General features: G+C 40.5%; 1 protein-coding gene across 2 annotated transcripts in view; it reads left to right on the forward strand.

The window, feature by feature from the left end:
- C11H12orf56 (chromosome 11 C12orf56 homolog) overlaps positions 1 to 26,844 on the forward strand; it is a 99,572-nt gene extending 72,728 nt beyond the window's left edge. For both annotated transcript variants that reach the window (XM_003252725.3, XM_003252724.2), the window contains 7 exons: positions 7,118 to 7,224; positions 8,381 to 8,470; positions 16,007 to 16,130; positions 18,434 to 18,508; positions 18,827 to 18,901; positions 23,153 to 23,331; positions 26,545 to 26,844. In XM_003252725.3, the coding sequence (XP_003252773.1) occupies positions 7,118 to 7,224; positions 8,381 to 8,470; positions 16,007 to 16,130; positions 18,434 to 18,508; positions 18,827 to 18,901; positions 23,153 to 23,331; positions 26,545 to 26,650 (756 nt within the window). In that variant the 3' untranslated portion in view covers positions 26,651 to 26,844. The remainder of the gene's footprint in view (positions 1 to 7,117; positions 7,225 to 8,380; positions 8,471 to 16,006; positions 16,131 to 18,433; positions 18,509 to 18,826; positions 18,902 to 23,152; positions 23,332 to 26,544) is intronic.
- The last annotated feature ends 327 nt before the right edge of the window (positions 26,845 to 27,171 follow it).

Here is a 27,171-nt window from a genome sequence, read left to right on the forward strand (position 1 = left end):
GAATAAAATACCTAGGAATACAACTTACAAGGAATGTGAAGGACCTCTTCAAGGAGAACTACAAACCACTGCTCAAGGAAATAAGGGAGGACACAAACAAATGGAAAAACATCCCATGCTCATGGATAGGAAGAATCAATATCGTGAAAATGGCCATACTGCCCAAAGTAATTTATAGATTCAATGCTATCCCCATCAAGCTACCTATTGACTTTCTCCACAGAATTGGAAAAAACTACTTTAAACTTCATATGGAACCAAAAAAGAGCCCACATAGCCAAGACAACTCTAAGCATAAAGAACAAAGCTGGAGGCGTCACGCTACCTGACTTCAAACTATACTACAAGGCTACAGTATCCAAAACAGCATGGTACTGGTACCAAAACAGATATATAGACCAATGGAACAGAACAGAGCCCTCAGAAGTAACACCACACATCTACAACTGTCTGATCTTTGACAAACCTGACACAAACAAGCAATGGGGAAAGGATTCCCTATTTAATAAATGGTATTGGGAAAACTGGCTAGCCATGTGCAGAAAACTGAAACTGGACCCCTTCCTTACACCTTATACAAAAATTAACTCAAGGTGAATTAAAGACTTAAACGTAAGACCTAAAACCATAAAATTCCTAGAAGAAAACCTAGGCAATACCATTCAGGACATAGGCATGGGCAAAGACTTCATGTCTAAAACACCAAAAGCAATGGTAACAAAAGCCAAAATTGACAAATGGGATCTAATTAAACTAAAGAGCTTCTGCACAGCAAAAGAAACTATCATCAGAGTGAACAGACAACCTACAGAACGAGAGAAAATGTTTGCAATCTATCCATCTGACAAAGGGCTAATATCCAGAATCTACAAAGGATGTAAACAAATTTACAAGCAAAAAACAACCCCATCAAAAAGTGGGCAAAGGATATGAACAGACACTTCTCAAAAGAAGACATTTATGCAGCCAATGAACATATGAAAAAAAGCTCATCATCACTGGTCATTAGAGAAATGCAAATCAAAACCACAATGAGACACCATCTCATGCCAGTTAGAATGGTGATCATTAAAAGGTCAGGAAACAACAGGTGCTGGAGAGGATGTGGAGAAATAGGAATGCTTTTACACTGTTGGTGGGAGTGTAAATTAGTTCAACCATTGTGGAAGGCTGTGTTGTGATTCCTCAAGGATCTAGAACTAGAAATACCATTTAACTTAGCAATCCCATTAGTGGGTATATACCCAAAGGATTATAAATCATGTCGCTATAAAGACACATGCACATGTATGTTTATTGCGGCACTATTCACAATAGCAAAGACTTGGAACCAACCCAAATGTCCATCAGTGATAGATGGATTAAGAAAATGTGGCACATATACACCATGGAATACTGTGCAGCCATAAAAAGATGAGTTCATGTCCTTTGCAGCGACATGGATGAAGCTGGAAACCATCATTCTCAGCAAACTAACACAAGAACAGAAAACCAAACATGTTCTTCATGTTCTCATTCATAAGTGGGAGTTGAACAATGAGAACACATGGAAACAGGGAGGGGAACATCACACACTGGGGCCTGTCGGGGGATGGGGGGGTAGGGGAGGGATAGCATTAAGAGAAATACCTAATGTAGCTGACAGACTGATGGGTGCAGCAAACCACCATGGCACATGTATAACAAAACTCACATTCTGCACACGTACCCCAGAACTTAAAGTATAATAAAAAAAAAGAAAAAAAAATAAATGGGTAGTCTCCCTATTTGGGGTCTTTCTACACTTCAGTGGAGTCCCCCTTGGCCCTATCCCCAACCATGCCATCAAACCCAGTAGCCTTATGTTCTTTTGTCTAATCCACAACCAAAATCTATCCTCAGATTTGTTTTCACAAAATTAGCATATATGACTAATAAAAGTCAACATCCTTTAAGATTTTTTAATTTAAATTGTTATCATAGCCTTAAGCTAGAACAGTGGTTTTTCAACTTTATGCTATATTTCTTGGAAAACATACGTTCTGTGAAGCTCCCTTAGAAACCCATACTGGGGTGGAGAGATTAGGGCCATTGTCTTAGTCTGTTTTGTGTTGCTATAACAGAGTATCACAAACTTGGTAATTTATAAGAAAATGAATGTATTTATGACAGTTCTGGAGACAGGGAAGTCCAATATCAAGGTGCTAGCATCTTGTGAGGGTCTTCTTGTTGTGTCATCCCATGAGAAGGCAGAAGGGCAAAAGAGCATGCAAAAAAAAAAAAAGGGGTGGAAGGGGGCCAAACTCATCTTTTTATCAGAAACCCACTCCCACAATAATGACATTAATCCATTTATGAGGGCAGAAGCCTCATGACCCAATCAACCTCTTAAAGGTCTCACCTCTCAACACTGTTGCATTGGGGATTAGTTTCTAAAACATGAACTTTGGGGGACACATTCAGACCACAGCATTCTGCTCTTGGCCCCCAAAATTCATGTCTTTTTTACATACAAAATACATTTATTCCATCCCAATAGCTCCAAAAATCTTAATTCATTCCAGCATCAACTCATAAGTCCAAATTACCAATTGTCATCTAAATCAGGTATGGGTGAGACTCAAGGCAGGATTCATCCTGAGGCAAATTCCTCTCCAGTTGTCAGCCTGTAAATCAAGACAAGTTATCTACTTACAAAATACAGTGGTGGGATGTGTGGAGGATAGACATTCCCATTCCAAAAGGAAGATATAAGCAAGAGGAAAGGGCCAAGTAAGTCCAAAACCCAACAGGGAAAATAACAGTGTCTTAAAGCTGGAGAATAATCTTTCACTCTTTCACTTAAGAAATGTCTAAGAAGTTTCAGACTTTCCCTACAGCCATCCTCTTTCTCTGAGCCCCCACCAGCATCACCTTTAAGGCTCCAATTATTGCAATCTAGGCTTTTTCTAGGTTGCTCCTCCAAATTCTTCGAGCCTCTATCCATTAACCAATTCCAAAGCCACTTCCACATTTTTAGGTATTCCTTATAGCAACAATTCCACTTCTGGTACCAAAATCTGTATTAGAATTCTCCAGAGAGACAGAACCACTCAGTTCTCCAACTCACATGCCAGTCTCCTCTGGAAATACCTTCACAGACATAACAGAAATAATGCTTTACCAGTTCTCTAGGTACTCCTAATGTAGCCAAGTTTACACCTAAAATTAACCATCACAGGCATCTCTAATTTTTGGTTCCTGTAATAGGATGGAAAATTATACACATATATAATGTACATATTATGGATATAAAAATTATAGATACACTATAATATAGAGTGATATATATTATAGATGTAAAAATATATATTATGTATAGTTTTCTCCCTCTCTTTTAAAATGAACTTTATTGAGGCATACCTTTTTCTTTTAAGTGGTCTTTATTTTTTAATTTTATTGAAGGTAAAATTTAAATTATGAGAATAGGTTTTCTTTTCTTTTTTTTTTTTTTTGAGATGGGGTCTCACTGTGTCACCTACGCTGAAGTGCAGTGGCACCATCTCGGCTCACTGCAACCTCCGCCTCCTGGGCTCAAGTAGTTGAGTAGCTGAATACTTCCCAAGTAGCTGAGTACTTCCCGAGTAGCTGAGACTACAGGCAAATGCCACCTTGCTGGGCTAATTTTTGTATTTTTTGTAGAGAAGGGGTTTCACCATGTTGCCCAGGCTGGTCTTGGACTCAAATGATCCACCTGCCTCGGCCTCCCAAAGTGCTGGAATTACAGGCATGAGATTACACAGGCTGAGAACACTTTTTCATAGATTGACTAAACTCCAAGTTTCAGAAGAACAGACACATGTCTGTTTGTCCGTTTTGCTCAAGATGTTATCTCATTATCTAGCATACCTGCCACATAGCTGGCAATCAATAATTATGCATTCAGTGAATGAATAAATGAGTAGATAAAACAGTTATCTATGTTCTTTTTCTAGTTTAAATTTTTTCCACCGGGCACAGTGGCTCGTGCCTGCAATCCCAGCACATTGGGAGGCCAGGGCGAGTGGCTCACCTGAGGTCAGGAGTTCAAGACCAGCCTGGCCAGCATGGTGAAACCCCGTCTCTACTAAAAATACAAAAATTAGCCAGGCGTGGTGGCATGCATCTGTAATCCCAGACAGGAAATCACTTGAAACCAGGATGTGGAGGTTGCAGTGAGCCAAGATCGTGCCACTGCACTCCAGCCTGCGTGACAGAGCAAGACTCCATCTCAAAAAAAAAAAAAAATTGTTTTTTCTTCATATGATTTTTTTCCCATTTTTAAAAATTATGGCAAAATATACATAACACAAAATTTACTTCCTTAATTATTGTTGAGCATACATTTCAGTGGTGTCAAGTTTATTCACAATGTTGTGCAGCCATCAACACCATCATCTCCAGAACACTTTTCATCTTACAAAACTGAAACTCTCTACCCATTAAGCAACAACTTTCCATTTCTTTCCCCCATCCCACCCCCTCAAACCACAGCCCCTGGAAACCACCATTCTACTTTCTGTCTCTGTGATTTTGACTATTCTAAGTACCTCATATAGTTGGAATGATATAGTACTTGTCTTTTTGTGACTGAGATTTCACCTAGCATAATGTTCTCAAGTTTAATCCATGTTGTAGCATGTATCAGAATTTCCTTTTTTAAGGCTGGATAATATTCCATTGTATGTATAGACTACATTTTCCTTATCTATTCATCTGTCAATGGACACTTGGGTTGCTTCCATGTTTTAGATGTTGTGAGTAATGCAGCTATGAACATTGGTATGCAAGATATCTCTTTAAGACGTTGCTTTCAATTCTTTTGGGTATATACCCAGAAATGGAATTGCTAGATTGGATGGTAATTCTATATTTAAATTTGTGAGGAACCACCATACTGGTTTGCAGTGTCTGTGCTATTTTCTACTCCCACCAACAGTATATAAGGGTTCTGATTCCTCTACATCCTTGCCAACCCTTGCTATTTTGTGGTTTTTTTTTTAAATAGTAGCTATCCTAATGGGTGTGGGATAATCTCTCATTGCACTTTTGAGTTGCATTTCCCTGGTGATTCGTGCTGTTGAGCATCTTTCATGTGCTTGTTGGCCATCCATCTATCTTCTTTGAAGAAATTATTGCAGTATAATTTACATGAAATAAAATGCACCCATATTTAAAGATACAGTTTGAAGAGTCTTGACAAATGTCTCTATTCATATAACTATTAACGCTACTTCAATCAAGATTTAGAGCATCTCTGTCACTCCAGAATTTCACCTTGTGCCCTTTGGCCGCCAGTTCTCTCACACTCCTGGCCTCGTGCAACAATCGATGTGCTTTCTGTCACTGTAGATTCATTTTGCCTCTCTTAGCATTGCACTTACATGGAATTCTGCACTAAGTACTCTTTTGCATTTGGCTTCTTTTGGCACAATACTTTTGAGATTCTTCCATGTTGTTTCAGGTAGATGCATGATATTTTATAAGTGAAAATTCATGAATCAGTGAGCAGGTGGGAAGTCATAATAACAAGTGATACTTATTAAACACTTGTTATGTGCTAAGCACTGTTGAAGCTTTACAAATACATACTATCTTATTTAAACGTAATATCAACCCCATGAGGTGATATTATTAACCCCATTTGAAAGACAAAGAAACTGAGCGACAGGGAGTATAAGTAACTGGGCAAATGTCACACAACTGCCCAGTGGCAGAGCTGGGATTTGAGCTCAAAGAATGTAACTCCAGGGTCAGTTTGTAAAACTGCCACACTATGCTAATTTATCAGGCACTGGGTAAGCCCAAGCACCTCTTCTTTCCCTTCCCCTTCCCCTTCCTCCTCTTCTTCTCCTTCCTCTTCCTCTTCTTCCTCTTCCTCTTCCTCCTCTTCTTCTTCTCCTTCTCCTTCTCCTTCTTCTTCTCCTTCTTCTTCTTCTTGTTTTTTGATGGAGTCTCACTCACTCTTGCCCAGTCTGGAGTGCAGTGGTGCAATCCCAGCTCACTGCAACCTCCACCTCCCAGGTTCAAGTGATTCTTCTGCCTCACCCTCCCAAGTAGCTGGGATTAGGGATTACAGGTGCATGCTACCAAACCCAGCTAATTTTTGTATTTTTAGTAGAGATGGGGTTTTGCCATGTTGGCCAGGCTAATCTCAAACTCCTGACCTCAAGTGATCTGCCCACCTCGGCCTCCCAAAGTGCTGGGCTGACAGGTGTGAGCCATCGCGTCCGGCCAAGTCCTTCCTTCTTTCAAAGCCCAAGCACTTCTGAGAGTATCTGGTAAACATTCTGCTCCTCTTCCTCTTTTTCCTTTCTCCATGCTATTCCCGCCTCTTCACATGCCATATCACCTGACTAAGGGGACACATACACTTTCTAAATGAAAAGCCTAAATTGTCACTAGTAAACCAAAATCCTGGGGAAAAAAAATGAACAATAGAGGAATAGAAAAGAAAAGCAATTACATTACATTTCTCATTAATGCCGACTTGCCTGATTTCATGGGCCAGCGCTTATTTTCATGCTCGATTTCTCATGAGACTGGACAGGAACACAAAAAAATGGGTTCCCCAGCTCTAAGTCAGTGTTTATTTTGACAGAACTGGCAATCTACATTTTCACTGTATTACCAGAAGAATCAATATTGTTCTGCACCATTTCCATAAGCTAGCCTAGTGCTGTACGTTTGTTTTTGTGTTAGTAAACATTTTAAAACGAGAGCTTGCTTATTCATTATTCATTATATCCTCACAAAGGCCAAATTACTTTGGAAAGGCAGAAATTATAGGAGCCCCATTTTTCAAGGTGACTGAATGAGTTGCCTGAGATTACACACTTACTTCTGGATGATCTTCAAGGTTAATGGTCAAGCCAGGCCTAAGTGGCATCTCCCAGCATCGCCCCCTAGCCCTTGCTCTGGTCACCAGGACAGTGGTCTCTTGGTTGTAAGTAAGAAGTATGTTTCCAATTTGGGTTATGCTAGTATTAACGGGAGATATTGTAATTCACTTCTCTAATCAAAGGACAAATTATTTCTTCATATTTTTAGTACATGAGAGTACAGAATTTTAACAACAGATACCTTAATTACTGTCTTTTTTTCCCACTTGCTTTCACAGACCAGTGACCTTTTCTATTTCCTAGTAAACAAACTTCATGAGTACTTGCCGGAGTCTAGGGATAAGAATGCACTTCAAAATCAAAGCCAAAGGGTTGATGAGCTGGTGTAAGTACTAACTAATCATTGATTTTTTTTTTTTTTGCTAGGGTGTTAAAGATAAATGGAAGACACTGGACAAAATATATGCTGTGTTAATGATTAATGGCACTGCAAGTTTTTCTTCCTGTGGATTTTATTTTTATTTTTATTTATTTATTTTTTCTTGAGACAGAGTCTCGCTCTGTTGCCCAGGCTGGAATGCAGTGGCACGATCTTTGCTCACTGCACCTTCTGCCTTGTGGGTTCAAGCAATGCTCGTGCTTCAGCTTCCCGAGCAACTGGGATTACAAGCATATGCCACCATGCCTGGCTAATTTTTGTATTTTTAGTAGAAACTCCTGACCTCAGGTGATCCATCTGCCTCAGCCTCCCAAAGTGCTGGGATTACAGATATGAGCCACCATGCCTGGCCTCTTCCTGTGTATTTTAAAAAATAGAACTCATTTTGTTCTAATTTTAATGGAAGGATGCACAAGAAACTAGTAATATTTGTTGTCCCAAAGTGGGAAAAATGGGTATCTGGAGGAGAGACAGCTTTCACTGTATTCTCTTTTTTACCATTGACATTTTGAGCCAAATATTACCTCTCTGAAAATATTAAAAATTTAAACAATAATTTTAAAACAGTGTGTGATTATCCTAAAAATTTTGGACAAGAGATACATATAAAAATGATTTAGTACTGACATCCAGCTATTCATTCACTCAACAATTTTTTTCTTTTTTTTTTAGAAAAGTTCTCACTCTGTCCCTCAAGCTGGAGTGCAGTGGTGTGATCATGGCTCACTGCAGCCTTGACCTCCTGAGCTCCACCTCAGCTAATTTTTGTAAAGATGGGGTTTCGCCATGTTGCCCAGGCTGGTCTCAAACTCCTGGGCTCAGGCCATTTGCCCAGCTGGGCCTCCCAAAGTGCTGAGATTACAGCATGAGTAATGTGTTATCTACCCCACCCAACCAGCAAATGTTTTTGAGTGTTTACTGTGTAGCAGTCAGAGTAGGCACTTAACCAATGTTAGCAATTTGATGTACAAAATTTATTTCCTGTACTTTTTTCTGTATGGATATCTGGAAGCAGTTTTAGCAAAAATTACTACTTTCATGGAATTCTGAGCTTCTAATGAAATCATGCCATTTCTTTGACTTTTATCATTTTATTTTCTAGGGCATGCATTGAAATTATACAGACCCTAGTATTGATGTTCAGAGAAACAGAAACTGAGTCATCACGCCTGAACACATTGGCAGCTAAGAAGTAAGGTCTTTTAGAAGACATTGGGACCTTGTAGTTGCAATCCATTAACTATTCTTGTTGAGTGTCTTCCAAAGCATGTAATTCTCCAACTTCCCTGTTCAACACCCTTCCCAGTATATTTCACCCTTTTGTTTTTTTCCCTCCTTCTGTGATGAACAGGTTAATTGGCACAGGCCGAGTTCTCTCTGGATTATTAAGGGTACAAAGATTTTCTCAGCATAATTTTTTTTTGTCCTAGTCTGGTGAACTTGAAAAAGACCGAATGACCCATCATACATTAAAAGCCAGGGGATCTCCACTAGAATTTCCCAGAGTGTCCTTATATCCACACAACAGAAAAATTGCAAAATCAGGTGTTATAGTAGCCTCATTTACAATATAATCATGTGACCTTAGAGTAAATGACTTTGGAGAGTTTATTAATATCTAGGGTGAGCTGCTGTAATAAAGACACTCTAGGCCAGGCATGGTGGCTCATGCCTGTAATCCTAGCACTTTGGGAGACCAAGGTGGGTGGATCACCTGAGGTCAGGAGTTTGTGACCAGCCTGACCAACATGGTGAAACCCTGTCTCTACTAAAAACACAAAAATTAGCTGGGCGTGGTGGTGCGCGCTTGTAATCCCAGCTACTCGGGAGGCTGAGGCATGAGAATGGCTTGAACCTGGGAGGGAGAGGTTGCAGTGAGCTGAGATCACACCATTGCACTCTAGCCTGGGCAAACCCGTCTCAAAAAAAAAAAAAAAAAAAGATACTCTAAAATATGTGGCCCAAAGAAGATCTTAATTGAAATCTTTCTCACATAACAGTTCAGAGTAAATATTCAGGCTTTCAAACACAAGGTGAGTCAGGGACCTAGGTTTTTTCCCCTTTGTTACTCTGTTGCCTGCTATCGTGTTGTCTTTATCCTTATAGTGGAAGCTGGCTGACCTTGATGACTTCATTATACCCTGTGGGAAGCAGAAAGAGAAATAGAGGGCATTCCAGTTAAAAAACAAAAAAAAAAAAAAAAAAAAAAAGAGAGAGAGAAGCAGAGGGCAAACAAGCTTCCTCTTTAAGCAAGGCATGTAACACTTCCACTCACATTCTCCTGGTGAGAACTTTAGGCACATGGCCACACCTAGCTGCGGGAAAGGCTGGAAATGTGTCTGTAGTTGGACAGCTATGTGCCTAACTTAGTTTTGAATGGTAATGAGGACATCTGTTATTAAAAGGAAGAATGGAAGAATGTATAGGGGGGACAGTAGCATTCTTTGTCTTTTGATTTTGATTTGCAGTTTTGCATACTGCCTGCTTGATTTTTTATTTTATTTTATTTTTGATATAGAGTTTTGCTCTTGTCACCCAGGCTGGGGTGCAATGGCACGATTTCAGCTCACTGCACCCTCTGCTTCCTGGGTTCAAGTGATTCTCCTGACTCAGCCTCCCAAGTAGCTGGGATTACAAGTGCCCACCACCATGCCAAGCTGATTTTTGTATTTTTAGTAGAGATGAGGTTTCACCATATTGGCCAGGCTGGTCTTGAACTCCTGACCTCAGGAGATCCACACGCCTTGGCCTCCCAAAATGCTGGGATTACAGGTGTGAGCCATCACACCTAGCCACTTGATTTTTTAATATGTATTTATAAACTCTAAATTATATTCTTGGGCAATGTTGTGGCTAAAATCTTATTTTTTTCCACTTTCATCAATTGTTTATCTAAATCCACTGTATTAAAAGGTGGAGGAATGAGCCAGACACAGTGGTGCACACCTGTAATTCCAGTACTCAGGAGGCCGAAGGGAGAGATCACTTGAGCCTAGGTGTTCCAGGTGGCAGTAAGTTATGATCACACCACTGCACTTAGCCTGGGCAACACAGTGAGACCTTGTCTCTTAAAAAAAACCAAAAAACAAAAATGGGTGGAGCAAATGATGACAGCAATGGACTCTAAAATAGTCAAAACATGTCATTCCAGCACTTTGAGAGGCCAGGGTGGGAGGATCAATTGAAGCCAGGAGTTTGAGACCAGCCTGGGCAACAAAGTGAGATCTCATCTCTAGGAAAAAAAATGTTGGGCATGGTGGCACATGCCTGTGGTCTCAGCTACTCAGGAGGATGAGGCAGGAAGATCAGTTGAGCCAAAGTTCGAGGCTGCAGTGAGCTATTACTGTGATACACTGGGTGACAGAATGAGACCCTGTCTCTAAAAAAAGAAAAAAAGAAAAACAGACAAAAACACTCGAGGGGAAAGAATAAAAACTCTTGGTAATATTTTTCCAGCCCTCCACCTTCTGGGCTCAAGCAGTCCTCCCACCTCAGCCTCTCAAGTGGCTAGGACAACAGGCATGTGCCACCACACTTGGCTAATTTCATTAATATTTCTTTCTTTCTTTTTTTTTTGAGATAGAGTCTCACTGTGTCGCCCAGGCTGGAGTGCAGAGCGCGACCTCAGCTCACTGCAACCTCCACCTTGTGGGTTCATGCCATTCTCATGCCTCAGCCTCCCAAGTAGCTGGGATTACAGGCATGACCCACCATGCCGGGCCCTAATTTCATTAATTAATATTTTTCTTTCTTTCCTTTCTTCCTTCCTTCCTTCCTTCCTTCCTTCCTTCCTTCCTTCCTTCCTTCTTTCTTTTTTTTTTTTTATGGAGATTCACTCTTGTTGCCCAGGCTGGAGTGCAATGGCACAATCTCGGCTCATGGCAACCTCTGCCTCCCAGGTTCAAGTGGTTCTCCTGCCTCAGCTTCCCGAGTAGCTGGGATTACAGGCGTGCACCACCATGCCCAGCTAATTTTGTATTTTTAGTAGAGATGGGGTTTCACCATGTTGGTCACGCTGGTCTCAAACCCTGACCTCAGGTGATCTGCCTGCTTCGGCCTCCCAAAGTGCTGGGATTACAGGTGTGAGCCACCACGCCCCGCCTCATTAATTAATATTTCTTAAGCACACTTGCTATGTGCCAGGGACTATGGGCATATTATGCTTTTTTTCTTTGCTTTTTTTTTTTTAAGATAGGGTTTCACTCTCATCCAGGCTGGAGTGCAGTGGCACGATCTTGGCTCACTGCAGCCTTGGCCTCCCTGGGGCTCAAGTGATCCTCACCTCCCCAGTAGCTGGGACCACAGGTATGTGCCACCATGCCCTGCTAATTTTTTTGTATTTTTCATAGAGATGGGGTTTTGCCACGTTGTCCAGGCTGGTCTCAAACTCCTGGGCTTAAGTGATCTGCCCACCTTGGCCTCCCAAAGTGCTGAGATTACTGGCATGAGCCACCGTGCCCATCTTGAATACTTCTTTGTGCGATTGGTAGTACTGCCATTTCCCTAATCTCCAAGATGGAGATTCAACATTATTTTTGATAGTTCTGTCTTCTCCCGCATTAAAATTACCACTAAATCTTGTTATCCTTTTTCTCCACCTTTTGGTCCCTACCTTTCTGTTTCCAAGTTGAAAAAAATCATCCTTAGTCACCTCTGTTGTAAAATATTGTTTTTATGGGGTTTTCTTTGTTCTTTTTCTTTAAAAGCATTGCCTTTAATTGTTTTGTTTTAACTTGGTTTGATCACATCAGCCGTCCTATATCAAGCCTCTTTCCTGATATTACCAATTCTTTTCATGTCCTTCAATACATATATTACATTGCTATAGTAGAGTCTGGTTGTAATATTAACTTTTCTCAGCCAGTTTTTATATCCCTAGGGTCAAATCATGTGCCCCATAGTATTACGTAGCCCAGTAAATATCTAATAAAACTGTATTAGTTTTCTTTTTTCTTTTATTTTTTTGAGATGGAGTCTCACTCTGTCGCCCAGACTGGAGTGCAATGGCGTGATCTCGGCTCACTGCAACCTCTACCTCCCTGGTTCAAGCAATTCCCCTGCCTCAGCCTCTCAAGTAGCTGGGGATACAGGTGTGTGCCACCAAGCTCGGCTGATTTTTTTAATGTTTTTAGTAAAGACGGGGTTTCACCATGTTGGCCAGACTGGTCTCGAACTCCTGACCTCAGGCAATCCACCCGCCTTGGCCTCCCAAAGTGCTTGGATTATAGGCATGAGCCACTGCACCCGGGCTCTTTTTTCTTTTTTTTGAAATGGAGTTTTGCTCTGTTGCCCGGGCTGGAGTGCAATGGTGCGATCTTGGCTGACTGTAATCTCCGCCCCCTGGGTTCAAGCAATTCTTGTGCCTCAGCCTCCTGAATAGCTGGGATTACAGGCATGCACCACCACGCCCTGCTAATTTTGTATTTTTAGTAGAGACAGGGTTTCACCATGTTAGTCAGGCTGGTCTTGAACTCCTGACCTTAGGTGATCCACCCACCTCGGCCTCCCAAAGTGCTGGGATTACAAATATGAGCCACCGTGCCCAGCCAAAATTGTATTAGTTTTCTATTGCCATATAACAAATTATCACAAACTGAGTGGCTTAAAACAACATGTATTTCTTATCTCACAGTGTCCGTGGATCAGAAATCTGGGCACAGCTTAACTGGATCCTTCGCCCAGGGTCTCACAAGGTTTCAGTTGAGGTGTTGGCCGGGCCATAGTCTCATGTGAGGCTTGGGACTCTTCCTAGCTCATTTGGGTGGTTGCTGGCAGACTGAATTTCCTTACAGCTGTGGGACTCAGGTGGCTTGTTTCTTCGCAGGAGAGTATCTCTTTTTCGGGGCTCACCTGATTAGAGCAAGCCTACTCTGGATAATCTCCTTTTGATTAACTCAACAGTCAGCTAATTAGGGGCCTTTATTATATTCTCAGAATCCCTTCGCCTTTCCCATTTCATATAACATAATCACAAGAGTGACAGACAAACATATTCAGAGGTATTGCCCATACTTAAGGGGAAGGAATTTGATAGGGTTTGTACCAGCAGGCTGGGAATTTTGGAAGCCACGTTAGATTTCTGCCCACCACAATAACATAGACTGACTTAGGAGACTATCAATGTGGCCTTCAAAGTCTGTATTTTTAAAGATATTGTAGTACATTCAAAATTCATACATTAGAAATAATAACAACCTAAAGAATAAAGTATTAAACTGTTGGGACTCTTTTTAAGGCTGTGATGTCAATCCTCTAAGTAATCTCTATTTTCAGGATGAAACTACCATTTTGATTAAAATTTCTTCTATCTATTATTGTCCTAGTGGATTTTAAATTGAATTGGCAGAAGGGGTGGATTTCAAATTAAATTCCACTTGGGTAAATAAAAAAGCAGTTAATCATTTCAGCATTTTCCTCTTTATTATTTTCATGAGTGGAGATTTTATTAGTTCAACATACTTTGCCGTAACTTTCTTGAAATGTGCCATATTTTTTCATATCCTAGTATTGTTAAGGTTGAATTCATATGTTATCATAGCAAATGACCCATAATTTGAGAGTTCTTTTTCTTTGCTTTGGATGTATGATACTTTGAAAATAAGCTGTTACTGAAAATAAAGGACTATAATTAAATAAAACAGTGAATGGAATGCCAATTCAAACAATATCAAGAAACACTTCTAAAGGGAGTGTTCTGTTGATTTTAAAAGGGTCTTCTAAAAGTAAGATTGGCCATTTTAAATAGCCTGAATAAAACATTATTAAATACCCTGTAGGGTATATCCTGCTTTTGTGAGAAATGTACTAACTGACATGATTCTTCTTTCCAAATATAAGAACTAGACTTGCTTTTTGACTTGGAGAAAGGAAGGGCATTGTATTTTTACTAGAGTGTAGGTTAATCATGAGCTTCTAATCATGGTAATGATTTAAATGATTGTAAAAAGATTAGAAAGCCTCAGATCCTACTAAACAAGGGTATTTATACTCACTCTCCTTTTTTCCATTATGAAAGGAATGCTTATAGTTATGGAGAAGTTTTGTATAGTCTTATCTTTGAATTATTTTACTACTCCTACTCCTCAAATCTACTCTGACATTGTCTTCAATTAGGCAACTGAGTTTTTAGCAGTCTGCCTTCAGCTGCTTTTCAACCATACAGGGGTTATACTACCCAATAGGAGAAGATAGTGTTATTAACCCAGCTCATCAGGATGCACATGTAACATTTAAGTGAGTTATCAATGGACAGTACCCCACATTGGAAAGTAAAATATCTGAGGTTTTTTGGAATCAAATAAGCATTTTAAGAAATGGTGGAGTTGGGTGCAGAGGCTCATGCCTGTCATCCAAGCACTTTGAGAGGCTGAGGTGGGCAGATTGCTTTAGGCCAGGGGTTCAAGTCCAGCCTGGGCAACAAAGCAAGACCCCATTTTTATGTTTAAAAATTTTTATATTAAAAAAAGAAATGCTGTACATTATTAACAAAAACCAATAAAAGGAAGCAAACTTAGTTTCCAGCAATGGGTGAATGGATAAAGAAAATGTGGTACATATACACAATGGAATATTATTCAGCCATAAAAATAAAGTCTTGTTATTTGTGACAACATGGATGAAACTGGAGGATATTAGGCTAAGTGAAATAAGCCAGGCACAGAAAGACAAATACTAGTTTGACTTTTGAGATCATGCATGATCTCACTTATATATGGAATCTAAAAAAGGCAAACTCATAAAAACAGAGTGTAGAATGGTGGTTGTCAGAGGCTTAGGGGTGGGGTGGAATTGGGAGATGTTGGTCAAAGGGTACAAAACTTCAGTTAGACAGGAGGATGAAGTTCCAGAGATCAATCATACAAATATGGTGACTATAGTTAATAACAATGTCCTGTATACTTGAAAATTGCTGACAATAGATTTTGTGTTCTCATTATGTAAAAATAAGCATGTGAGGTAATGCATATGTCAATTCACTTGATTTATAAAATATGTACACAGTCTACAGTATATACATATTTCAAAACATCATGTTGTATACCATAAATATATATAATTTTTATTATCAATTAAAAAAAGTAAAAACTGAAAGTGATTGCTCAAGCCTGTAATCTCAGCTACTTGGCTGAGGCAGGGGATCACTGGAGTCCAGGAGTTCAAGCCCAGCCTGGGCAACATCATGAGATCCTGTGCCAAAACTAACCCAAGCAAACAAACTTAAAAAAAGAAAAAAGAAGAGCTGCATGCTGTTGCTTTGTCCCAGAGATACACAGTGCATATTAGCATATAAAGCCTCTGAGAAGTCCTGTAGTAAACACATCTGATAAACTCGGTTTAACCAAGTATTTCCCCTATCTCCTTTGACCACAGAATCTATTTTAACTATAATATTGTCTGGAATTAGCAATCCATAAAAAGTCCTTTGGAAAATAATGCTATAATTGAAATTACCCAAATCTCCCTTAAATCTAGATTTTCTAGTCTTTCTAAGCTATGTGCTTAGAACTCCACTTGCTCTGAGCCAGAAGACCAAGAAATTATATTTTCATTTAAATTTTTTATCTCTAGATATCCATTTGCATGTCCAAGGGTCCAAAACTTCAGTCAAGGATGGTCTGCAATGCTTCATTCTTTTAAACATAATTATATTCACTGTTTGAAACTTGGCTTCACCATTTTTCCTCTCAACACTTTGCTCACTAATTGCCTTTTATTTATTTTTTTCCAGGGGAGCACTATTTAATCTCTTGGTAATTTTAATTAGTGAGCCTCAGATTCCAAAATCTTGTCCTGTGTTTGATATCCAGTTGGTGGCTGATTCAACTTTAGTCAGAATGTCTTTTGACGCTGAGGTGAGATGAGAATTTGGGGGGGTAAACTATTATATTATATATGTATATATAGGGGCCCTGGCTTCTTTTAATGTGGACCATGACACCGTAGAATACAGAAACATAATTAAACCAAAGAGTAGATCTTTTGTCATAACCTCAAAACTTAGATAACTATTCAGTCTAAAGTAGATTTAGAGATTTAGAGGGTCGAGAAAAAGGAAAAAATAACTATTCAGTCAATACTAATATATCCCTTTTATATGTCTTAAGGTGTGTATATTAAGGAAAGTAATTAGCGTTCTTTATAAATTTGATAAATCTGTTTATGTCTGTCTCTGTACAAAATATGATGTATGTAATTCCATAGCAGGGGGCTAATGGGTGAAAAATCACTGTCTTAGAGATTTAAGGTTAACTCTCATACTTGACCATTTTCCTACCTAAATGAACAGTATAAATTCTCAGCAACAGTTACTTGTTTTTCTAAGGTTGTACAAAGACATTAGAAATATCAAACTGCCTAGAAGGCATATCTTCTGAGAGAATAAACCAACTTATTATTAGTTTATTTTGAGCCAGGTTAACAGATTTTTTTTTTAAAGGATGAAACATGATTTGATAGTTCTTAAATATATGGTCAGAATTACGTTTTAGAAAACTCATTTAGTTATTCACTCAGTAATTTTTTTTTTTTTTTAAGAAAGGGTTTCACTCTTTTGCCCAGGCTGGAGTGCAGTGGCACAATCTCGGCTCACTGCAGACTTGACCTCCCAGGCTCAAGTGATGCTCTCACTTCAGACTCCCGAGTAGCTAGGACTACAGGCATGAGCCACCACACCTGGCTAATTTTTGTATTTTTTGTAGAGATGGGGTCTTGTCACGTTACCCAGGTTGGTTTCAAATCCCTGGGCTCAAGCGATTTGCCTGCCTCGGCCTCCCAAAATGCTAGGATTATAGGCATGAGCCACCACACCCGGCCATAGTCAGTAAATATTTATTGAGCATCTATTAAGAGCAAACAGTGTGCTAGGCATAGGGTCAAAACAGTAAGTAAAACAGACATGACCCCTGCCTTCATTAGTTTCTACTCTGCTGGGAGACACAGACGTTATTCAAATATATCCATGAATACATAATTACAGACTGTATATAGAGAGTCTCCAATACCACTTTCAATGGTGGATTAGGGATTAAAGAGTGGGGTGGAAGCAAGACTCAGATAGGCAGGGCTATTAAGAAGCTAGTGCTGTAATCTAGGTAAGGAATTATATGGGTCAGAGGGAAGCATTCCTTGATCCCCAAATGAGACTAGTCTTCCTTTATAGAGCTCCCTTAACTTCCTGTACATTTGTTTCATAGCCCTTGTCTCAGTTTATAATTATGCATTTGTTTATTTGATCGTTTGATATTTGTTCCCCAACTAGATTGCATGTTCCATGAGGGCAGGTCTCATGTCTATGTTGTTCTCCCTTGCATCCCCAACACCTAGCACGGTGTCTGATGCATGTTTGTTGAACAAATAAATGAAGAAAAGAAGAAAAGGGATAGTAATTGTAAAGAGGAGTTTGGAATTCTTGAGAGGAATGAAATATCCCTAAGCCCTCTATTTATCCATCCCACAGAAGGAATCTTAGTTTAATTTGGGCATAAGCCTAAATTCCCCAGAGAATCTCTCACCTCAACTCTGGGGAGTGTATTTCTACATTCTTGAAAAGAAGTAGGGTTGTTGATCTGATTGATTTTGCAAATCAAGTATGCAATTTTTTGTCTTAGTATTCTGTGGGCCAGCCAGGGATAACAGCTTGCATCTGAATCCCAGCTACTCAGGAGGCAGAGGTGGGAGAATCGCTTGAGGCCAAGAGTTCCACACCAGCCTGGGCAACAAGCAAGATCCTGTCTCTACTAAAATAAAAAATCAAAAATTACCTGGGTGTGGTGGCACATACCTGTAGTCCTAGCTATTGGGGAGACTGAGGTGAAAGGATTGGTTGAGCTCAGGAATTTGAGACCAGCCTGGGCAATATAGTGAGACCTCATCTCTACAAAAAATTAAAAAAATAAAATTAGCCAGCATGATATCTTGCACCTGTAGCCCCAGCTACAGAGAAAGCAGAGGTGAGAGGAATGGCTCATGCCCAGGAGTTTGAGGCTGCACAGAGCCATGACCACAGCACTGCACTCCCACCTAGGTGACAGCATGACACCTTGTCTCGAAAAAAAGAGAAAAAAATTATTGTATAAGTACCTAAAGGGAACCAAGGGAAATTATCATTTTCTGACTTGGCTTATGACATTACATTGATTATTCTTGAAAATTCTAGTTACAGAAGCTTATTCTGGAGTATACAAATACCGCTACAGCACTTTTATATGAGATACTTCTTGTCTTTCAGCAGGTACAATTTTTAAAAATTATATTTTTAAATATTTTATGTAACTATAAATTACACGACTACTATATATTATGATATAGGTATATTATGTGATTATGTTATATGATTAATAATATACCAAAAATGCTTGTATTTGAGATGGTCTCCAAAACTGGTTGATTTCAATGATACGACCTTTGCTCTTAAGTGCTCATCTAGTTTATTTTCCAAAACTGATTTGATTCGATTAATCAGGATAAAAATGTATTTAAGAATGAGTATGCTTTTATATACAACTTGAACTTTATGAATATAACTTGTTTATTTCCTTGAGTCTTTTAGGGAAATCTCGGATTGGGATCCACAAAGTTTGCTATTAGCTGGATGATGTCCTTTCTACAAAGCTGTCCTCCCATCGTAAGTATCTAGAAGTCAAAACGAAATCACCCCTCAAGCCTAATTAAACAGATACTCTTGTGCTTAATTAATAAAACACACATTTTCCCTGTGATGTAATCAAGTTTATCAACCAGAAGCAAAGTGTAAATTTTACAGTTTATTATTTAATTAATAAATTGTTTTTACATTTTGGACCTGAATGTTTAAGGCACTGAAATTATATCTTAAATGGGAATGTTATTTCATGAAAAACTCTAAGATATATGTAGAAAACAGAATATTAAATTATTAGCTGCATAATTAGGTAAGGTGTTTACCTTAAATAGTGAGCGTGAATCTAACACTTGGGATCATCTGTGTGCTCTATCCCACAGACACCGTCCTAGTTCCTATTATCACGATTTCTTTCCTTGATGCTACAGTCACATCTCAGTGGTCTGTCCCTGTCTTCCCACCAGATGACAGGCTGAGGGATCCATTTGAAATAAAAATCTGATTGTCATCCCTTGCTTCAAATCTCTCAATAACTCTTCCTTCTGAATGAAAACTAAACTCCTTAACATGGCCTACAGGGCGCTGCATGCTATGGCCGATAGCCTCTGGTCCCTCAGCCTCTCTGCTGTGTGGGTCTCTTGCTTACCATCCCTCTCCCCACTACCACCCCCCTCCCCACAGCTGCATCACAGGACCTGTACCATTGCATCTGTCTCTCCATTGGAAATGCTTTTCCCTCCCTTTTTCACCTGGTCAACTTCTACTCATCCCTCAGGCCTCAGGGCCCCTTCCTGGGGTGTGGCAGTGGAGGACACTTCTCTGCCCCCCGTGACAGGGGAGATTCCCTCATTAGAGGCATAAATAGTGCATGGCATGGTGTCCTCTTCCTCTGCTTTATAGGCCTCATCACTGTTGCAGTTTACGTTTGTTTGTGTTATTATTTGCTTCTGCCGTGTCACGGCCATTAGTGCCCACTCATATTCTGTCTCTGTCTCCTTCTGGGCACATGGTGGGACTGCACTTCCCTCTCCATGTGAAATTGTGGGGCGGGGGCGGTCTCTGAGGCTGCTTTGGCTAAAGAAATGTGATCAGAAGTGGCCTATGTCACTTCTGGGCAGAAGCTTTCAGAGCCAGTGTGTGCCACCTGGCATTCTCTTTTCCTTTGGCATAGCACCCACAAGGTGGCTGCTCTGACCACTGAAGGCCGAGAGTAACTACAGTGAGCAGAGCCCTGCAGACCCCTCTGGGACATGCAGTGTGAATGAGTAATCAACCTTTGCTGTTTCAAGCAAAGCATTGGTATTTTGGGAGGTTTGTTACCACAGCATAATCTAGTCCATCACGACTGATACAATATCTTTCTCTTCCAACAGACTGCCAGTGCCATGAGGGTAGAAGCTATGTCTGTTGTGCTAGGCACACCATAAATGTTCAGTAAAATATCTGCTGAATTAATTCTTAGTAAAGGCTTTATCCCGTAATCTCTTCTCACCTCCTCAAACTTATGCATTCAGTCAACAAACACTTAATTGGAAATCTCTTCAAAAGAGTAAACTAAATTTCCATTGCTGATGAACACGAGGTAATATGTTCTTTTTTTTTTTTTTTTTTTTTTGAGACAGAGTCTTGCTCTGTTGCATCTTGCTCTGTTGCCCAGGCTGGAGTGCAGTAGTGCTGCGATCTCAGCTCACTGCAACCTCCACCTCCCAGATTCAAGCAATTCTCCTGCCTCAGCCTCCCAAGTAGCTGGGATTACAGGCGCCTGCCACCATGCCCGGCTAAGTTTTGTATTTTTTAGTACGGATGGGGTTTCGCCATATTGCCCAGGCTGGTCTGGAACTCCTGACCTCAGGTGATCGTCCACCTTGGCCTCCCAAATTGCTATTACAGGCATGAGCCATTGTGCCCGGCCTGTTCTCTTTCCATATGTGGACATGCATCTGTTGGACCATCAGTGGTCCCCTGCTGTTTCTCTAGAGTGATATTGGGTCTGTCCTATGAGATCTAGACTCTCTTGTCAGATCCCTATGACATATGTTTACACAAAGCTGGCTGGGGTCAGAGGGTACATTTGTCAGTAGAACAGGCAGCTGCCTTCTACAGAGGTTGAGCCCATGAACTTGTCTTCCTCAGTAGCACACAGGCCCCAACCAATCTCAGACCACTTCACAGAATGTTTGAAAGTTATAGACATTCACAGCAATGGAATCTCATATGTGCAAGATGCAAGATCCCTTTGTTTTCTGTGTGGTGGCTGCAGACCTTATCACATGGACTGATGTGTGGAAATCTGGGTTTTACAGACTCCATGTAACAGGGAAGTTTCTTTTTATTTATTTATTTCTTTTTATTTTTTTACTTTTATTTCCCATGTAAGCCTTCCTGCATGGTATGTATGTATGTATTTATTTATTTATTTATTGGAGATGGAGTCTCGCTTTGTCACCCAGGCTGGAGTGCTGTGGCATGATCTCGGCTCACTGCAACCTCCGCCTCCTGGGTTCAAGTGATCCTCCTGCCTCAGTCTCTCAAGTAGCTGGGATTACAGGCACCCGCCACCATGACCGGCTAATTTTTGTATTTTTAGTAGAGACAGGGTTTCGCCATGTTAGCCACACTGGTCTCAAACTCCTGACCTCAGGTGATCCTCCCACTTCGGCCTCCTAAAGTGCTGGTATTACAGCTGTGAGCCACCGTGCCTGGCCGCATTTATTTATTTTAAAAATTTTTTAAAAATGAGATGGGGTCTTGCTATGTTTCCCAGGCTGGTCTCAAACTCCTGGGCTCAAGCAATCCTCCTGCCTCAGCCTCCTAAGTAGCTGGGAATACAGGCATGTGTCACTGCATTCTGGCTAAAAGGAAGTTTCTTTGCCAGCCTCTAAAGTTGGTTCACCAAAGGAATTGGGTTGAGTATGAGGCTAGTCTGTGACCATGAAGCATGTGAGGATGAAGGGTTGGCAAAAGAAAGCTTCAATATTAACCCAGTTCTAAACAGTATGGGCAGAAACAAATGATAAGAGAGACATTTGCAAGCAAAGAAATTGGGATCATTGCTATGCACCTGCATGTCAGTCAGCTCTCATTATCTTACTTGGTTAGAGAAAGGTGCTAGAAAAGTTAAAAATTTAATTTCTAAATGGGCTAATTAACATTGTTCTATTCTACTGCCTCAGACTCTTTCAGCTCAAGCTGTGTTTGCCAGGCAATATATGTTTAATCTATCTATCTATCTATCTATCTATCTATCTATCTATCTATCTATCTATCTATCATCTATCTAATGTTTTGTCAACATATGTAAATGGTTCGGAATGGGAAAAATCCACTTCCACCTACTTGCCCTACCTGTAGGGAAGGGCCAGTTGCAACAAATTACAATAGAAAAGGCAATACATTTTTACTGATACTAATTTAATGGGTGTGTAGTGTGACCTGTTGGTTAGAGCTTGAAAAGGCACTAGCGTTCTTTTCTGCTTCTCACACAAGCCTACATTTATGGATAGTAATTACACAGAAGAGTAATTACTTGCACTCGCCCAGGCTGGAGTGCAGTGGTGCAATCTTGGCTCACTGCAACCGCTGCTTCTGCGTTCAAGCAGTTCTTTTGCCTCAGCCTCCCAAGTAGCTGGGATTACAGGCATGTGACACCATGCCTGGCAAATTTTTGCATTTTTAGTAGAGACGGGGTTTTGCCATGTTAACCAGGCTGTCTAGAACTTCCTGCCTCAAGTGATCTACCCACCTCAGCCTCCCAAAGTGCTGGGATTACAGATGAGCCACAGTGCCTGATCTGGCCTCCTATACTGTTTTTTTTTTTTTTTTTTTGAGATGGAATCTTGCTTTGTTGCCCAGGCTGGAGTGCAGTGACATGATCTTGGCTCACTGCAGTCTCTGCCTCCCGAATTAAGCAACTTTCCTGCCTCAGCCTCCTGAGTAGCTGGGATTACAGGCATGCACCACCATGCCTGACTAATTTTTGTATTTTTAGTAGAGACGGGGCTTCACCATGTTGGTCAGGCTGATCTCGAACTCCTGACCTCGTGATCCACCTGCCTTGGTCTCCCAAAGTGCTGGGATTACAGGTGTGAGCCACCACGCCCAGCTTCCTCCTATACTTTTTATTTGACGTTGGATACCATTTCAATGAGGAACATTGCAACAGTGGTGTTAGGGTAGTGAGGGCTTCAGTCTAGATTTGTAGTTGAAGCTCCAGCTGAAATAGTTGCTTTTGTGGGTGGCACACGGCCTATATGTAACTGTATTTTCCTTTTCTAGATTACTTTTGTGGCCAGTATTGTGAAACAAGTGGTGAGGGGGCTTTCAGCTTCATTTCAGCTGCTAAGTCCCTGCCAAGCAGTTCTGTTGTACCAGCAATTTTACATCCTCAAAAGTTGTCTGCGGCACAGCAGGACTCTAGCTGAGTATATTAGGAATAACTACAGAGAAGAATTCAGGTAAGAAAAAATGTCTGAATCTAATCTGCAGTAAGATTTCACTCATTTCTGAGTTCATGCAAACCTGCAACATGGCCCAATATTTAGAAGATTAGGTATTTATGGGGAATTCTTTTTTTTTTTTTTTTGAGATGGAGTCTTGCTCTGTCACCCAGTCTGAAATACAGTGGTGCAATCTTGGCTCACTGCAACCTCTGCCTCCCGGATTCAAGCAATTCTCCTGCCTCAGCCTCCTGAGTAGCTGGGATTACAGGCGCCCGCCACCATGCCTGGCTAATTTTTTTTTTTGTATTTTTAGTAGAGACAGGGTTTCACCATGTTGGTCAGGCTGATCTCGAACTCCTGACCTGATGATCCACCCACCTCAGCCTTCCAAAGTGTTGGGATTACAGGTGTAAGCCACCGTGCCCGGCCTATTTTTGTTTTTAATAATATTTCACTTTGATCTGTGAAAAGGGTAGGATTTTGGGGACCTCTAAGAACCATTGCCATTTGAAGTATATTCCCAGGCCAGAAAAGACTAGTGAAACATCAAACTCTCTTTGAAGAACGGTTTGTCACTCATTGTCTTTATTGTAGCTGCATCTCACAGAAGTAGTAATAATTTTAACCGGCTATGACTAATTAAGAGTAATAAACTTGGCTGGGCACAGTGGCTCACGCCTGTAATCCTAGCACTGTGGGAGGCTGAGGCGGGTGGATTATTTGAGGTCAGGAGTTTGAGACCAGGCTGAGCAACATGGTGAAACCCCGTCTCTACTAAAAATACAAAAATAAGCTGAGCATGGTAGTGCATGCCTGTAATCCCAGCTACTCGGGAGGCTGAGGCAGGAGAATCACTTGAACCCGGGAGGCGGAGGTTGCAGTGAGCTGAGATCATGCCAACAAACTCCAGCCTGGGCAACAGAGGGAGATTCCGCCTCAAAAAAAAAAAAAAGTGTAATAAACTTCACTGAAGAGGATAACAAATTATGGATTGTGACTTACAATTGAGCTATTGGACAGAAGCAATTGATAAAGGAGTAACAATTAATGAACATGGTTATCAGGGGTTTTGTTTGTTTCGCTTAACCCTCTCAGTAACAGAACAGTAAGAAAGAGCAGTAGCCAGCATTGGCTTCATCTGCCAGCCTGTTCTCCTGCACCTCAGGGGTTCCATTTCTATTTATAGGTTGCCAAAGCCAAGAGCACTTAGCAGTGCAGCCCTGCATAGCACCTATTAAGGAGAAAACCCAGGTTGTCTCTGACTTAAGATGAAAAGGGTACAGCGGACATAGCTTTGTCGTTTGTTTGGATGAAGACATAAAAGGATGTGGAGACATAAATTACGGCCTTAGACTGTCTTTTTAAAAAAAAAACTACAGTCCAATTTATAGACTTTTTTTTTTTTTTTTTTTTTTTTTTTTTTTTTGACACAGGGTCTCACTCTGTCTCCCAGGCTGGAGTGTAGTGCTGTGATCTTGGCTCATCACAATCTCTGCCTCCTGGGCTCAAGCAATCCCCCCTCCCACTTCAGCCTCCTTAGTTGGGACTATAGGCATGCACCACCACGCCTAGCTAATTTTTGTATTTTTAGTAGAGATGGAGTTTCATCATGTTGGCCAGGCTGGTCTCGAACTCCTGGCCTCAAGTGATTCACCTGCCTTGGCCTCCTAAAGTGCTAGGATTACAGGTGTCAGCCACCACACTCAGCCATTGACTTTTTGTCTTCCATGAGGTGTTCCATTCTGACTCCCATAAAAGCGATTTGTTTGGCTCTGAGTTGGTCCAAACAACTGAATTCCCATCTCTTCCCTCCTGCACATCCTCACTTAAAAAATATATATATATTAAGGTAAATTTCACATAGTATGAAATTTACCATTTTAAAATACATAATTCCATAGTTTTTAAATTCACCATATTTTGCAACTGTCATAACTATCTAATTGCACACCATTTTCATCACCTCAAAAGAAACTTAGTACCCATTAAGCAATCACACCACATATTCTCCTCTTCCCAACCCCTGGAAACCACTAATTTACTTTCTGTTGTGATGGATTTGCCTATTCTGGACATTCTATATAAATGGATCATATAATATGTGGTCTTTTGTGTCTGACTTCTTTCACTGAGCTTAATGTTTTCAAGGTTCATCCACATTGTAGCATGTATCATACAACTCAATTTTTAAAACTTAGATACGAACATCTGAAAATCAGGACAACTGGCAAAGTGGTGTCACACTTGTGAGATGACAACAGTTAGGCAGAACTCCTGCAGCTACCCCCTTAGGTGCATCATGTACTGTTTAGTTTGCCACCATCTCCTCTCTCTCTTGCTTACTCTTACCCCCTAAATTACATTACTGGTAGCCATTTAGGTTTGGATTCTTGTTTTAAACTAGTGTTTTCAACTCACATTGCATTGGAATTATCTGAGCAACTACAGGTTGTGCATCCCTAAACCAAAAATCCAAAATTTGCAATGCTCCAAAATCTGAAATCATTTGAACACCAACATGATGCTCAATGTAAATGCTCATTGTAGCATTTCAGATTTTACATGTTCATATTAGGGATGCTCAACCATTAAGTATAATGCAGATACTCCAAAATCTGAAAAAATCTGAAATCCAAAACACATCTGATTGCAATCATTTTGGATAAGAGATACTCAACCTATTAAAAAAATACTGATAACCAGGTGTCACCTGTGGAAATTCTGTTTCCATTTGTCTGGGGTGGTCCCAGGGCCGTGAGATTTTAAAGCTAAATTTCTCCAGGTGATTCCAATGTGCACTCAGGGTTGAGAACCATTCTTTTAAGTCATCCAAGGGGATGGTTGAAGGCCTTCTCATTTTTGCCTCTTCCTCTGGCCTTTCCTAGGCTTTTACTGAGGCCGTAGGGGATGAGTTCTACTCTTCCCCCTTGACTTGGCCCTAGTAGTCACCACAGCTTGACCCTTTCATTTCAACTCCTCACTGCACATTGCCTGATAAACCAAGAAGCAGGAGCCTCTGCTCATACTGTGGTGAGGACAGTCCACATGTCAGAGATTTTCTAGGTCACAAATGGGGGAGATTGGAGGGCTGAAAATGCTGACCAAGTCTTGTAGCTTAGACTCCCACACCCAACAACCCTAGCCAGTGAGTGTGAATGTACTCAAGTGACCAATGTGAAAATTCTTGTTTTTAAAACTCTCTATTTTGTTTCTTTTTATGATTTGCAGGTACTTTATTCACATGCCAGCCTTGCAGAAAAAGCTCCCATTGTGTTACCCCATCACTCAACCTACCACTCAACTTTTTCATGAAGTTCTGAAATTAGTTGAATAGAAACAATGTACACAATGTTAATAAGAGTATAAAATGTTAATCAAGAGTCAACTTGATATTCATGAGAAACATTTTTTGATTTGTTTAATATCTGGCTATCTCTGAGTCCTATAAACAAAGATTTTAATTGAATGTTCCATCAATACCTCTCTACGAGAAGTTTCAAATTTTTAAAAATAAATTTGCTTTATTATAAGTGTGCAAAGATCTTTATGCCATTGGGCAAAAGAGCCATTTCTTTATTAGAGTAGTTCTTCAAACTCACTCTTGCCATAAAATAAACCACTATCCATCAAGACACAGGAAAAAGGAATGCAGGGATTTAGGAATGCTGTACTCGATTCTCTTCAACCTTAGCAGCAAAAGCAAGAAGGTTCTCAAAATTCTCCTGATAATAGTTCTGTTGCCTTAAGCAATAGGATGCCGGGGAGTGTGGGGGCCTGAGGCACGGGATTCAAGTTCTTCTCAAGGTGTTTTATCTTCTCAGCTTGGGCACAGTGTTCTCGGTGAAACCATGCCAG

The sequence above is a fragment of the Nomascus leucogenys genome, chromosome 11 (assembly GCF_006542625.1).
Source record: "Nomascus leucogenys isolate Asia chromosome 11, Asia_NLE_v1, whole genome shotgun sequence".
NCBI lineage: Eukaryota > Metazoa > Chordata > Mammalia > Primates > Hylobatidae > Nomascus > Nomascus leucogenys.